Source organism: Aspergillus ibericus (genome assembly GCF_003184845.1).
Source record: "Aspergillus ibericus CBS 121593 unplaced genomic scaffold BO80scaffold_13, whole genome shotgun sequence".
NCBI classification, from domain to species: Eukaryota; Fungi; Ascomycota; class Eurotiomycetes; order Eurotiales; family Aspergillaceae; genus Aspergillus; species Aspergillus ibericus.
Window position 1 is genome coordinate 580311 of NW_020292111.1, and position 13884 is coordinate 594194.

The window sequence follows — 13884 nt, forward strand, 5'->3', positions numbered from 1 at the left end:
GCTACGAATGGTTGAAAATTAAGTGGGGTAGCGATTAGTTACAGTTTGGGGTTCTCGGAAAGAATCGGATATCCCTGCTGAGCCCATCCCTGCAACACCCGATCCCGCAATGCCTGCTGCGCGGGGGGAGCTCTGCCCAGTTTTCCGCGCCGCCGGCGGGATTCCAGGGTCTCCTGCAGTTGTATTTCCGCGGTGAACTGGTATGTACGGAGTTCAGCATTATGCCAGCCGGTTCCTGTCAGAATTAGCACACGAAACAAAACTGTAGGTGCAAACTCACCCTCAAACGTGCATCCATCCTCCCAGTCCTCGGTCAAGAAATGCAACAACCCGCCGTGTGAGACCACCACGATTTCTTTCTCCGGCCGTGCATGCAGCCACTGTCGCAGATCGTCACAGCGCGCGGAAATCTTTTCTCGCGTGGGTGCAAACCGTCCCATCTACCAGTTCAGATTAGCCCCATAACAACACAATACACATAGTCATACCTTTTCCCTCCATGTCTCACCCACCAAGCTCAGATCCACCGGCAATCCCTTTCCCTCCATCTCGACTCGTAGATCATCCACACTGCTCCCAATATCACAAGGAAAGCTACTGAGTTCCTGCAGATCCGGCAAGGCAAGTATCTTCGCCCTCGACTCGTCCAAGTCAGAATAGAACGCCTCCAGCCCGGTATAAATCGCCCGACGCAGTGGCGAAGTAACCACCAACTCCACGGACAACTTCCCAGCAAATCTCTGCCGAAGCTCTAAGCACTGCTGCTTCCCATGCTCCGTCAACAGCGGGTCGGGAATATTCCAGTACTCGCTGCCGAGGTTATGGTAACCCTGGTTGGTTAGTTGGGAAAAGAGGAAGGGCTGGAATCACCCCACCTGTGCGTGCCGGACGAGATGTATTCTGGGAGGCATTTTGGTTTCAATGCATCGGATTCCAAAGACCTGTTGCCGGATGAGGGACTGTATATACTCACCGATTTGGAGGACATGCCCGTGGTCCGTGGGGGCCCACCCGAAACTTTATTCTTACATACAGCCTGCCTGATTGGGACTAGCCTGTGTACTAGTGTTAGTTGATTTGAACGGCGCTAGCGTTGAGGAAAATCCCCACACGACAATATCGGTATACCTTCGGTCTCCTAGTTTGCGGTACTAGTCTGCAGTTGCAAATTTTATTATCGAGTTTTTTTACATATGGTTTCTACCTGATGTATTCAATTCTGTATCTCTGAGTTGTTGTCGTGGTCTTAAGCATGGATTTAGCCTGGCTAACGCATGTAAATGATGAAATCTAATCACGACTCTGCGTAGAGAAAGCATCATCACTGAATTTATCAGGATTCATACTAACTGAATTAGCAGAGTGACTTTCTTTAGTCTTGTGGTCCGGGTGCTGAGTGTGCGTGCAGTGGTTTTGTTTTAGTCCTGTCGGATAGTGCCTGATGGCCGATACTGTCCAGTACTTATCATTTCTACGGTTTTGGTACTAGTTCGTTCCCTGTTATTGATGATAATATAGTGTCACGTCATAGTACATTCCCGGTAGTTGCTTGAGAAAACTAAATAGATGATGAGGATAATAGAAATGAATCAATAGAACCAGATCAGCAACATCATCACACCACCCAGCAGGAATATTCCAGTCTATTTCCCCTCCCCAATGACTCTCCTCTTCACGTTCCCACCCACCATCACGACCTTCCACGCACTCATCTCAGCGACCTGCACGGTCACTCGTACCCGCTCCTCCGCAAATACTGTCACATAATTATCCGTCCAATACACCGGCACCACCTCATCCTGCGTTACCGAATCCAAGAGCATCAGATGCACGAAGAATGCCGGTGTTCTCGATCGATTCTCCAACGTAACTTCAATCGTTAACCCTGATTTGGATTTCTCTTGCATTGTCACTGTGGTGACCAGCTCTACCGAACCGAGACTGCTCAATCCAGTGAAATTCGCATACTCCGTAACCGGGGTCGTGTACCAGTTCGACTTTCCCCAGTCGAGTTTATCAGTGGCTGAGAGCCAGTACACATTGCGACTGAGCGTCGTCTTTGTGTCTGGATCTTGGAGGATAAGACGGAGGAAGCCCATCTCAGGGACGGTCTTCAGACGGGCGATTGGTTTAGACGTGTTGGGAAGTGTATCTGTTGAGACTTCTTCAGTGGAGATTTGCTGCCCCTGTTGGTCTATCCGATCGATTGTCACTACTCGCTTCCCCCGCTGATCCAGCGAGTGGTTGATTAGGTGCACTTCATGGCTCTCCGGATCATATACGACATGCTCCATCCGCAGTCCCACCTTGGCGCCAAAGTATGCCCCCGCTGGATGCAGATAGTAGTCGAATAGCTGCCAGTGGAGATTAGGCCATGCGCTGTTTAACATCCAGTAGATGACCCCTGTGGCCGGGCGGGGGGCGCTCTGGCGGACGGCGAAAGCTTCGAATTCGGCACGCGTGGCCTCGTAGTCCATTATCTGTGCTTTCCATAGGTAGTCACTCAAAGATGAAGGCGCGCCGTATCGTGCAGTGAGTGCAGCGTTGTAGATCGACCGGGTATAGAACTGCGAGTCGGATCGCGACATGTGGAAGAGACCCGCGTCGGGCCGTTTCCAGAGCGCATCGAGATCTTGCGAAGGGAGAAACCGTCGCAGACTGCTGAGCTCCGGCGTGCCGACGCCTGCTCCTTGCTCGGATCCAAATCCGAAGGCGGCTCCCCGCTGACTTCCGTACCAGTAGTTTGGAGGCACCCAGTCATATGGACCGAGCATTTTCATGCCTGACGGTCCAAGTTTGGACGGGTATCCGCGTTGCGCGGCGGAGGAGACAATCGGGTTCGGCCAGTCCATGCGTCGTAGAGCGGAGGTGTAGATGGCCGTGGCGCGGTCGTTGGGCCAGTAGTCGGAGCCGACGAGAAAGGCGAGGACTGATGGATGGGGCTGCAGCTGTTCGGCTTCATGGAGCATAGATGCCTCGGCTGTCTTGTAGTCGGCATCATCCCATTTGATACCACCGGCCTCGTCATTGTACTATCCAACTGTGAGCTTACTTCTGGTAGGCAGAAGGATGAACGCACCTCCCAACCCTCCCATTTATCGCAACACTCCCACCCTGCCATCACCATCACTCCCATTCGATCAGCGAGGTCGTACAGCTCTGGCTGCTCTAGTTTCCCCTCCAGACGGATCGTGTTGAGACCCATGTCCAAGACATACTGAAGAATATTGCGGACACGCTCCGCATCGAAGCGGAGAAAGATATCCGGTGCATAGCCAGCACCTCGAACCCGAAACGGAGACCCATTAACTGTAAAAGAAATGTCACTCTCGCGACTCAGCGCGGATGTCACCGAGCGAATCCCAAAAGTGGTGTTTGCCCGATCAGCAACTTGATCTTGGATCGTGACGTTGGCGTGGACAGTATACAGGGGCTGCAGACCCCATCCAGCAGGCCACCAGATACGAGGATTCTTCACGGCAACAGAAACGGAGACAGTCGTGCTCTCGCCCCCGCGCAGACTAATGGGACTGGAAAAAGGTATAGACCCATCTTCAGATTGCACCGCTCCCTGAACCACCCCGGTCACCGGCCCATTTCCCCGATTAGTCACATCAGCCCTCACCGACACCGTAACTTGCTCCATATCCGTGCCATTATAATCCGTCAAAACACGCAACGGAGCCAACGACACCATCCCCGTATGCTTAATCTCCACATTCCTCCAAACCCCAGTCCCGTTATCCGGCGGATACGGATTCCAATCCGCAAATCCCTGACCAAAATCCGCCATGTAATCCGTCGGATACGCCTGCACGAGAATGGCATTCAATCCGGATCGAATATGAGGGGTAATGTCGTACGAATGACCGCCGTAACACCCTTGTTGGGATGCGCTCGAGGCGATCTGTGCGCCGTTGAGGAAGAGGTCCGCTCGTGATGTGACACCGTGCGTGACGAGAAGGATGTGTTCGCCGCGGGGCGGGGGGTGGAGGGTCACTTCTGAACGGTAGATCCAGGGGGATTGGAAGCGGGAGGGATCGATGGAGTTGAGACGGTCGCCGTAGAAGAGGTCAGTCTCGTTGTAGATGCTGTTTTGGAGTAGCCCGGCCATGACGGTTCCTCGTGAGCCGACTCGGTGCCATGAGGAGGTGTCGGCGTTGGGCTGGGAGAGCTTGCTGAGACTGGCTGTCACTTGGAGCGATGACTGGAGGTGCCATCCCGGGATGATGGCGGTATCACCAGGCGATGGAACTAAGGCTGCAAGAGCGGAAGGAAGAAATAGCGAAAGCAATAGTGGATGCATGTTGAATATGACAGCTGGAGGGTACAGAAGCGGAACCACCGACTATAAATCACACACAAGCACCGGTCACGGTGACGTCGGGCACACAAATTTTGATTCACCGCTAACAAGAACATACATTACAAATCCTCAAATGCTTTCCAACTTCCATTTCCCTCCCTGCAATTCGCTAGCCTTCCCCCCGACTAACCGCACAGTCACCCCCTGATCCGATACAAGCTTACCGCTGACATTGCCAAGTTCCACTGACCCGGAGGTCCCATTCGGTGTGGTAAAGGTAAGGTCCTGATATTCCCCGGTGGAGGATCTGCTAATGATCGACTGGAATGCCCCCAAACGAGTTTCGAAGCCCGCCTCCACCTGGGTCAAATTGCCCGGCTGCGGTTTGAACAACCAAGTCACCCCCGCCGGCCCTGTGAGATGCAACCCCGCTGCATAGATCGTCAGTGCGGACGTCGGTCCCGTGGACCAGCCGTGTGCGTGCGACACCCGCGGGGTATTGCGGTAGGGCGCGTAGACCAATGATCCATCGGTGGAGTACCCCTCAATAAAGCTCGAATTGGTCATACGTGGGTCATCAAGCATAAATCCCCATTGCAGGCGCAAAAGGTCGAGCGCTACATCTGGCTGACCGGCCAAGTAATGAGCCTGCAGCTCGAACCCGCCGATAAAAGGGGACACAGTCGTACCGGCCTCAGGCGCGGGTGCGCCGTACGGTCCCCAGCGGGCGGCCAGTGCAGATGAGATGACGGCGCTTTGGTTGGCCGAAAGGGTCAGGTTGGCCTTGACGGCCCACGAGTTGCCATCCTGGGGATGGAGGGTGGTGGTCTCGTTGTCGGTATAGAGGCCACTTGACTCATCCCAGAGCAGGGCGTTCGCAGCCGACTTGATCCCTGCCGCAGTCGTGCTCCAATTCCGGATGTTGGAGGAGTCATTGAGGGTTTGGGCGAGGCTGATGGCATCATTGAGGACGTAGTATAAGATCGCGTTCGCTTCAATGTTCTGTCTTCATTAGTCTCCACCCATCCATGGTAGGTGACACCAGGGGATCTTACATGCGCACCCATGCCAAATCTCAACCAATCAGCACTGGCTGTGATGTTGGCCAGGCCAGTCTGGTCCACACTCGACAACGCCCACTGAACACCTTTCTTGTATTGTCCCCAGTATCGGGACAACCACGCACGGTCTCCGGTGTACTCATAGTACGATGCCGCTCCAATCAGACTGTGGAGGTGGTAGGTATAACTGACGATATCGGTGAACGGCTTCCCGGCATAGGGAAGACGGCCATCGGCTTTCTGAAGAGCATACAACGACTCTAGCGCCGTGCGAATACTGTACAGGTCTGCAGTGCTGACAGCCACGCTCTCCAGAGCAATAGACATGTCACCCGGCCAGACGAGCCGATCCCGCTTGGCTCCATCAACCAACGTACTACTACCATTGGTAATGGTGTAGTTGGACCACCAGGTGTCCGTCTGCGGGAGCGTGATGTTGTCGGACGAGGTGATGACTCCCAACCACACCAAGGCGTCACCGGAAGTGGGGTCAATACTGCAAAGCTGCAGGGTATAAGCACCTGCATACCAGATGCGGTTGATGAGCTCGTCATTGCTATGGAAGTATCCCTTGTATGCCCGAAGGTCTTGCGTGGGGGCGGCAGTGTAGTTGATGTGAAGGCTGTTGAGGGAAACCGTGGCCGTGGTGTTGCTGATGACCGTCAGGTAACGGAATGCACCACGATTATATTTCTTGTCCACCGTATACACTCCGGCACCCTGCCCGACCGGAAACCAGAGTGGTGTGTCAAGACCAGCATCCTGGGTAGCATCACAAGCCTCGTTGCTGATCCACAAACTAGACTCTGTGAATGCTACCCCGATGAAGGCGGATTCCGCGGATGCCGACGCGACATCCACGGAGACGATGCCAGCGATATTCAGACCAAAATCATAAGTCACCGAGGAAACTCCGTTAAAGGTGGTTTCCCCGGCCGAGCTGGTCAAAGCGGCCGCATTGGTGACGGAACCGTTCACTTGTCGAACCGAGGCGGGAATCAGGTCGCGAGAGCTCGGAGCAAGGATATACTCTTCATAGGGCACAGCCAGGGCCTCGATGGCCAAGGCTGGCAGCAAAAGCCAGGAAGACCGCATGTTGGTGGTGTGTTCGGTCTCGTTTGTTGCCTGCAGCCAGCATGTTATATACGGCTAAACGTCGGCAGGATCATTCCATCCATTGACGATCGGACCATTGGCGACCGATGACAGTTGAGGCCACGAGAGTGATCGGTAGATCATCCTTCCGAACAACTGACGAGTATCCACTTTGTTCCTCCACTGCCGCCCAGGGTTCCCGGTTGTGGTGAAGAACCCCGCTGGGTTAGCAGACGCAAGGGCGTGGCATTGCTTAGCGGGGCTGGCCCGGGTGAGGGGACGAATGGAGTTCATTCGGGGTGGCGTGGTAGGAGAGGGGACTGAGAAGTGAGGGGAAAGCAAGGGGACGAAATGGAGGAAGATCGGGAAAGGCGAGGGACCGGATAAGCCGAGCGGTGCCGGGGTGCAGCCTTGCTGCCTAGCCAGGGTCCTTCCCCACGGGGCTCGGATGAGCCCGATTACCGAGGATAAGCCGGATGGAATTATATCCACTGTATGTAGGAAACCAAGTTTATTGCTCAACGACAATGATCTAGTAAAACTTACTAGCCTGACATTCCGGTCGCTTTTTCCTGACCGTTCGGTAATATCGATGTGCCGCCTCGCTCTATCTTGCGAAGGATTATGGATGCCTTCTCCCGCTTCTTGAAATGTCCTCTTGCCGGTATTTAAGCCACTATTCGCCAAGTATTGCGCATGTCGGGATTTTCGAAATGACAGTACTCACAAGAACAATAGGTTCGCGCGTTGGAGGACTCTATAAGCCCGGCTGAATGGATCCAATATATCAAACGCAGCTAGCGTGCGGGATTTCTTGCAGCATACCCAGTAACAACCAGTGGCCAGCTCAGAATGTTGTGGGAGGGTAAGTTCGAAGAGAGTTGTTGTAGGTTATCGATGAAATCTTCCACCAGCGTCTGAACCGTGCTATCTCCATCGAGTCGAGATGGAGCCAAAGGTTTCCTAATGTAGATGCGACATGATAGTCCGGACAGGTTGGATACAATGGCATCATGGGGATGTTGCAGGTCTGTTTTATCCATGAGGTTGGACTCTATTTGGCCAATAGCATGTTCTTGGTCCAATAGCAGGAGTTCCCTTCTCGCTATCGAGTCCTCATCAGGCTTGCTAGACATCAGACTGTGACCCAACAGAGCAATGCGATAAATGGCGATGAATAGAGACTGAGACGCTCCCATGATATGGCCATACTGCACACGTTCAATGACCAGCCGGGAGGCGCAGATGTGTTTGGCCCGGGTAAAGAAATGACTTATGGCACATCGGAAGATCAGCGCAAATTAAACCCGTTCCTACACGGCCACTCTATCCCACAGCGCGACTTCCAGATATTCGCCAATCTCGGTTCCTCCGTCCGGGCGCAGCATGCCCCCCGCGCTTTCCTTCAGATCTTCCCAGCGACGCCAGTGCTCGTCGATCACCTCGGCCATTCCGGACGCATTAAGTATCTCGGCAAGACGATAGTGGCAGTCCAGCAACGCGGCGCTAGGCAGCTCCAAGTCTTCCGCGCCGGGGGCTTGCTTTAATTCGATCATGTTGCTTGCAGGCAGAGCCCGCCGCTCACTACTCGGATACCTTCTGAAGAAAACACGTTCGTATAGGTTGGGAGTGTCCTATGCAGACACTAGTCAGTCCAAAAAGCTCTGTCGATGCACATGGTCCTCGGAGTTACTCACGGTTGGCTTTAGGGCAATCGAAAAGGCACCAAATGCCATATGGACAGGGCTGCGCATTGTGAGGCCGTTGGTCAAGCTATTGATTGTTTCGACCGCTATACCTTCATGACGGACACCGGGAAAGCAGCGCCACAAGACTTCCCAGGCGGTTGAGGTCTCGGATGGCGGTTCCTTTTCGGTCCGTATGAATGGACTGGCATGATCGCAGGGGGGTCCTACTGAAGAATACGGCCAGGAGGCGTAGGAAAAGGGGATAATATGCCCCGCCTCCACGGGCCCGAAATCCACGTCCGTCGGGAGCCCTCTCGCCTCCCAAGTATTTATGTCGAGCTCTCCGCTAATTACGCAGCGGTAGCCATCCCTCCTTAAGCAATCATTACGGAAGCTCCTCTGGCGTTCGGTGGGCTGGTCCAGGGTGGTGGCAACAGCCTCCACAGATTGCAATCTGCGGGTGTGCGGGGAGCTGGTGACGGTGCCCGGTCGGGAGCGGGTTTTCACTTGTCTGGTTAGTAATGCTGGTATATGCTAGTATTTCGAATGACTTACTGGGCATGGCGAGGGCAGATAGGAGGTTAGAAAAACCTTCGTGGAGCTTGTCGTCCGTTGAGGCACCCACGATATCCCGGGCGATAGACTCCCTTCCGCCCTCTGGGAGCCACTGTAAGAAAGCATTTAAGGAAGCTTGCAGCTTGTCTTCATTGGGTCTTTTCTGATGGGTGTAGTTCGCAATCCGAGCCTCCGCCTCCTTCCGAAGGCTCGGCCAGGTTTCTTCGGTTTCCACGTCTGTCGAGAAGATGGAGAGCTCTCTTTGGAGCGTGGGACGGGGGGGCAGGCCACTCGATGCACTCTCCTGCTGGGTTCTCAGGCGTGCGGAGCGTTGCGGGGGCGCAGGGGACATATCGCGCTTTCTCTTTGATGCCATGATGACCTGTGTTGATGGCAGACAGACGACAGATTGGATGCAGATCTACAATTATTATTAGTTATCCAGGAACTGCCGGCAGATCTCTTATCATGACGCGATTGTTGACGAGAATTTCCACCGCTGTAGGTACCGCCCTTGCCACCGCCCCCACACTGCAACACCGTATGGATTCTAGGAGATTCTTATTCTTTCATCCCTACGTAGAAGTACTATTCAAATTTCGTCACATGAATGCCTTCTGCTCTCCGTTGCTTTCCTTTTTGGATTCATGTCAAGAAGTATCTATTCGACACCTTGTGTAGTATCGCACGAAAAGCCTAATTCTCCAAAGTAACACCACGACATGAATGAGACGAAGAAGACAACTGACAGACACGAAGCAAGCTGGGGAATTGACTCGCTTGATACAACATTCCTTATGGCCAGCCATAACACTACGCTAATTACAATACACACACATACACAATTAGAACTGCTTCACCACCCTCTGAAACCTCGGCGGCTTCCTCGTAAACTTCTCCGGCTCATCGCGGGCACCCTTCTTCCAATAATCGAACTCCATCCACGCATTCTCCGGCATCTGGGCCTCCGTGGCCTCCAGAAACTCTCCCAAGTCTGGATTCAACGGAATTACACCCGTCTCAATAACATACTGGTCCCAGAGTTTGAGCAGCTGCTTCAATCGCTCAGGTTCCTGCTCCGCCAGATCGTGGATCTCCCCGGGGTCCTTGGCCAGGTTGTATAACTGCCAGCGCTCTGGGCCCTTGGGCTTGGGGATATAGACGATCTTCCAGTCGCCGAAGCGCAGTGCCGCCCGGCCGCAGGTTTCCCAGCCTTGAATAAAGTCTTTTTCGTGGATGCGGGGGTTATCGCCGGCTGCCCATGGGTAGAAGGATTTCCCGCGCATCGGGACGATCTCGCGGCCCTGGTAGGACGGGGCTGGGTGGGAGACGCCGGCCATGTCGAGGATGGAGGGGGCAAGGTCCATAACCGTGGCGAATTGGTCGGTGATAGAGCCGGAATGGACGTGAGAGGCGGTGTTGAGGGAGGTGGGGAAACGGGCGAGGAAGGGCACGCGGACGCCGCCTTCGGTGGTGTAGGCTTTGTAGAGGCGAGACGGGGCGGTGGCGGCTTGGGCCCAGCGTGGACCGTACCAGATGAAGGAGTTGTAGTTGCCCAGGTTCTCGAGAGAGTTGTCGTAGTATTTCTGGAGATGCGGCATGACGCCGCTTTGGACCATGGGGTAGGCTTCGTAGGCGGCGCCTTCAGCGCCGTTGTCGGACATGAAGCAGACAAAGGTGTTGTCGAGTTCGTCGATGGAGGCAAGGTAATCGACGACCTTTCCGACGTTGGCGTCGATGCATTCGACCATGCCTGCGAAGACTTCCATGGCTGTGCAAGAGAGTTTCTTTTCCTCCGGGGTGAACTCGTCCCAGGGCTTGGATTCGTCCTCGTCAGCGACCACGGGGTGCGGTTCGACGTCGGGGCTGATCATTCCCAGCGCCTTGAGGCGCTCAAGCCGCTTTTGGCGGAGAGCATCTGGTCCATCGTCATATACGCCGCGGTAGTGGTCAATATATTCGCGGGGAGCTTGCAGAGGCCAATGCGGGGCTGTGAAGGGGAGGTAGGCAAAGAAAGGGCGGTCATCGCCGCGGTCATGCCAGTCTTGAATGTACTCGCGCATTTTGTCACCGTAGCCATCGGAGGAATACCAGTCATCGGGCAGCTTCTTGACGTATTTGTCGTCTTCCATGTGCAGGGCAATATAGCTGGCCTCGAGGAAGGTGGGGGTTTCGTCGGTGCCTTGGAGCTGGGGCTCGTAGGCGTAATGGTTGGAGCAGGCCGGGAGATGAGCGAGGGAGCGGTCGAAGCCACGGCGGAAGGGTGAGCGCTCTGGGGTCAGACCCAGATGCCACTTGCCAGACATGAGGGTGTGGTAACCAGCGTCGCGGAGGACTTCAGGCAGGGCAACAACGCGCTCGTTGAGGTAACCCTCATAGCCCGGCATACCACGTTGGGGAGCAGTGCTCATCTGGGCACCTTTGGGACCGTTCTGGCCGGAGATGTTGGTCCATTCCACAAGGTTGCCGAGACCAGCGATGTGGTGGTCAGTTCCGGTCATGATCATGGCGCGGGTGGGACTGGTTGAGTTAGAGAGGATTTCAACATGGGTAGAAGGAAGCACATACGAGCATGCTGCTGCTGCATGAAAGTCGGTGAACCGAACACCCTCCTGGGCCAGACGGTTGAGGTTGGGCGTGCGGATCTCTCCTCCATAGCAGCCTATGTCGGAGAAACCCAAGTCATCAGCGACGACCACGAGGAAATTGGGGCGTTTGGGGGCCATGATAAGAGTAACACAGAGATGAAAGACAAACAGGCACGAGGCTCGTAACCTGATTGAGAGAGACCAGGGAGGGGTATTTGAATGCTTGGGAGAGCTTACCCCGTACTATGGCCATCGGCAATCGGCTGGTGGCACGCGGCATTGGCACCGATGGAGAGGGGCAGCCCCGCCCGATTGGCTTGATCTGATAGTCGCGGTGGAGCGGCGGTTCATCCGCGGGCGCAAGGCCAATCAGCAGATCACGCCATGGACCCCGCTTCTTACGCACTCGGCTCTCGGCTGCTTTGCCTCTTCCGATCACTGAGTGGGATGATCGGTCCCTGTCTGTCTCCGGCGTGATCGGTGGCAAAGAGACAATTTTTGGGAATGGAGGCAAGATGGCGGTGGATGCGGCTCGTTTTTGAGCTGCTGAGAAGTGCGCCTTCCAATGAGGCTGAATCAGTAGGCTTGCTGCGGAGAAGGCAGCCATGTAGACCATTCAGTTCCTCGGTGGCTCAGATGTGATCTCCATGAGTGATCAGATGATATCCAATAGTCAGTACCGTTACGTATTGGCAGACTAACACGAACGCGGATTTTGCGTGAGAGATTGGCATATCAATTATTCTCTATTCGAGTAGCCGGACACAACTAGAAGTCATTACATCTATCCAATTATTCATCCCATACCACGCTGCTCAGACCCGTGGACGTACCAACCTCGCCGGGTTCCCCAACCTGCAGACTAGCCACTGCTTCTCCCAGCTTGCCAGTTTGAGGGTCTCGCGTCACGATGGCAACGTTCGATGAGGATTGATCACCAATTGCGACCAAGTCTCCGGCCTTGTTAATCACAAACGTCCGGGGAACGGTGCCGTACGAAGAGGTCAACTCGTCAAAGGTGACAATACCATTTGAGGAGGGATCCAGATTAGCCATGGAGTCGTTGGGCGGGAAACCTTGATCACTCCGAATCGACACATACAGAGAGCTACCTGCTTGTCGGATTTCAGATGGGGTAGCTCCCTCTGGCAGCTCGCCATCTGGGTAGGGCACGAAGGACTGGATCTCGTCGAAGTCAAGACAGCCATCGGACGAGTACGTGACTGTGAATGCCTTCAGATGACCGTCCAGCTCATTGACAATATACAGGATGACACTGTCCTGCTGCCGGGTCTTCAATTGGCTGGTGAGTATGGAGTGCTCAGTCGTCCAGAAAATGCCATGTCGGGGTCCACTGCCAGCTGGGTATGTGATATCGGCGCAGCGACTGTCCAATTGACCGGTGGATTTGTCGATAGCGTACACGCGGACGAGGTCGGCCCCGAGGTCTGGAGCAAGGACGAATGACCCAGTTGGGTCCAAGAAAACCTGATGCGGATGAGGCGAGTCTTGTTGTGGGTTTTCCTTTGGCTCAGAGAGGTTGTAGCGAAAGACCTGAAGCGGCTGCGCTCCTGAAGTCAAGGGCAGAGAAAATGTCGACACGGCGGATCCAGAACTGAACTTATTAGAGGCATACTGCGGCTTATCATGATGGTAACATACTAATGCGCGATGGCTAGGTATTGTGCCCCGTCATCATCAATATAGATAACATTATTCACCCCACCGCCAGGTGCCACAGCAGTCGCTATCTCCGTCAGAGTGCCGTCTTGGTCGGCAGAGAGAGTCGTCAAGGATCCATTGACAGACGCATCACCGGTTTCATCGGAGCAGTATAGAATACGCGAGTCCAAGTCAAAGGTCAGCCAGCTAGGCATAGAGCCACAGGTCTTCAACGAGGAGGCGAGAGAGAGCGAATAGGTGTCATTGTCGCCACGATCCAAAGAAAGGGTGTAGACATTGCCGTCATAGTGAGTAGCGTAGAGGTTGGTCGCCGTCGCCAAAGACAGCCATGATAGCCAGGCTAGCAAGCGAGGAGGAGAACACATGTTGAAATCGTGGAGAGATCTGGCAGTCTCGTTGAGCGATGGGCTAGGTAAATAAATAGTCAGTCACCGACCCGGCCAGCGGAATGGATCTGCATTCTGCGGATGAGTTGTTCCAGGGACGGCAAGTGCGTGCAGGTCCCTGCATATGAGGTCAGTAGATGCGTCGATGCTCTGCAGGCGAGGTTGCCTACCTCTTCTTGTCACAGACCAAAGCCTAGCCAGCCATAGTGTATCGAATTTGACCAATCATCTTCGATTAGCGCTGTATCAGTACTGGTACGCCTTGGAGTCCCTTGCGTAATGTTCTAGACGGTGTAGCATAGTCTAGCTCAGTCTCTACGCCAGAAGGCAGCTGAAGCAGTAGTCGTACTCTTCATGAAGAAACCGACCACGAGCAAAATAAAGCGGAAGAAGAGATGGAAGGTGTCCCCGGCGGCATCACCTGACTGACGCTTCCCAATCAGGCACTCTGCTTATCGCCGGGAGCAAACGGTGCAAACCACGGCTATTGGCGGGCGGGATAAGGCCGACCGACGTCAGGGC

General features: G+C 54.5%; 7 protein-coding genes across 7 annotated transcripts; all 7 read right to left on the reverse strand.

The window, feature by feature from the left end:
• Positions 1–13: 13 nt before the first annotated feature.
• On the reverse strand, positions 14–937 carry BO80DRAFT_378990 (histidine phosphatase family protein). Its single transcript, XM_025716761.1, has 4 exons — positions 876–937; positions 489–830; positions 281–440; positions 14–235 (listed from the first exon to the last, which is right to left on the reverse strand). The coding sequence occupies exons 1-4, from the start codon at positions 909–911 to the stop codon at positions 39–41; spliced, it is 735 nt and encodes a 244-aa protein (XP_025576814.1). The 5' UTR covers positions 912–937; the 3' UTR covers positions 14–38.
• Positions 938–1643: 706 nt separating this feature from the next.
• BO80DRAFT_472547 (putative glycosyl hydrolase) lies at positions 1644–4306 on the reverse strand (the record flags this gene model as incomplete). Its single annotated transcript, XM_025723147.1, has 2 exons — positions 1644–3032; positions 3080–4306. The coding sequence occupies 2 exons, from the start codon at positions 4304–4306 to the stop codon at positions 1644–1646; spliced, it is 2616 nt and encodes an 871-aa protein (XP_025576815.1).
• Positions 4307–4331: 25 nt separating this feature from the next.
• Positions 4332–6787, reverse strand: BO80DRAFT_378994 (putative alpha-L-rhamnosidase A). The gene is made up of 2 exons (XM_025716762.1): positions 5362–6787; positions 4332–5308 (listed from the first exon to the last, which is right to left on the reverse strand). Exons 1-2 carry the CDS (start codon positions 6460–6462, stop codon positions 4436–4438), a joined length of 1974 nt encoding a protein of 657 aa, XP_025576816.1. The 5' UTR covers positions 6463–6787; the 3' UTR covers positions 4332–4435.
• A 398-nt stretch (positions 6788–7185) lies between these two features.
• On the reverse strand, positions 7186–7578 carry BO80DRAFT_36460 (uncharacterized protein). Its single transcript, XM_025716157.1, has one exon. It carries the CDS (start codon positions 7503–7505, stop codon positions 7260–7262), a length of 246 nt encoding a protein of 81 aa, XP_025576817.1. The 5' UTR covers positions 7506–7578; the 3' UTR covers positions 7186–7259.
• Positions 7579–7608: 30 nt separating this feature from the next.
• On the reverse strand, positions 7609–9082 carry BO80DRAFT_501142 (HNH endonuclease signature motif containing protein; the record flags this gene model as incomplete). Its single annotated transcript, XM_025724274.1, has 3 exons — positions 7609–8096; positions 8160–8656; positions 8706–9082. Coding segments are annotated over 3 exons (1195 nt in total), but the record flags the coding sequence as incomplete, so codon positions are not given.
• A 435-nt stretch (positions 9083–9517) lies between these two features.
• Positions 9518–11436, reverse strand: BO80DRAFT_404014 (arylsulfatase). Its single transcript, XM_025717664.1, has 2 exons — positions 11274–11436; positions 9518–11225 (listed from the first exon to the last, which is right to left on the reverse strand). Exons 1-2 carry the CDS (start codon positions 11429–11431, stop codon positions 9551–9553), a joined length of 1833 nt encoding a protein of 610 aa, XP_025576819.1. The 5' UTR covers positions 11432–11436; the 3' UTR covers positions 9518–9550.
• Positions 11437–12014: 578 nt separating this feature from the next.
• Positions 12015–13711, reverse strand: BO80DRAFT_379000 (lactonase family protein). Its single transcript, XM_025716763.1, has 3 exons — positions 13533–13711; positions 12956–13480; positions 12015–12908 (listed from the first exon to the last, which is right to left on the reverse strand). Exons 2-3 carry the CDS (start codon positions 13339–13341, stop codon positions 12086–12088), a joined length of 1209 nt encoding a protein of 402 aa, XP_025576820.1. The 5' UTR covers positions 13342–13480; positions 13533–13711; the 3' UTR covers positions 12015–12085.
• Positions 13712–13884: the final 173 nt, after the last annotated feature.

Bases quoted from the DNA above. Each gene is read 5' to 3' on its own strand.
- BO80DRAFT_378990 (XM_025716761.1), bottom strand. From the start codon at position 911: ATGCCTCCCAGAATACATCTCGTCCGGCACGCACAG. The intron at 441-488 runs GTATGACTATGT...CTGAACTGGTAG, and splicing joins GTGAGACATGGAGGGAAAAG to ATGGGACGGTTTGCACCCAC. The intron at 236-280 runs GTGAGTTTGCAC...TAATTCTGACAG, and splicing joins GGATGGATGCACGTTTGAGG to GAACCGGCTGGCATAATGCT.
- BO80DRAFT_378994 (XM_025716762.1), bottom strand. From the start codon at position 6,462: ATGCGGTCTTCCTGGCTTTTGCTGCCAGCCTTGGCCATCGAGGCCCTG. The intron at 5,309-5,361 runs GTAAGATCCCCT...TAATGAAGACAG, and splicing joins GATTTGGCATGGGTGCGCAT to AACATTGAAGCGAACGCGAT.
- BO80DRAFT_36460 (XM_025716157.1), bottom strand. From the start codon at position 7,505: ATGGATAAAACAGACCTGCAACATCCCCATGATGCCATTGTATCCAAC.
- BO80DRAFT_404014 (XM_025717664.1), bottom strand. From the start codon at position 11,431: ATGGCCCCCAAACGCCCCAATTTCCTCGTGGTCGTCGCTGATGACTTG. The intron at 11,226-11,273 runs GTATGTGCTTCC...TAACTCAACCAG, and splicing joins CATGCAGCAGCAGCATGCTC to TCCCACCCGCGCCATGATCA.
- BO80DRAFT_379000 (XM_025716763.1), bottom strand. From the start codon at position 13,341: ATGTGTTCTCCTCCTCGCTTGCTAGCCTGGCTATCATGGCTGTCTTTG. The intron at 12,909-12,955 runs GTATGTTACCAT...TAATAAGTTCAG, and splicing joins TACCTAGCCATCGCGCATTA to TTCTGGATCCGCCGTGTCGA.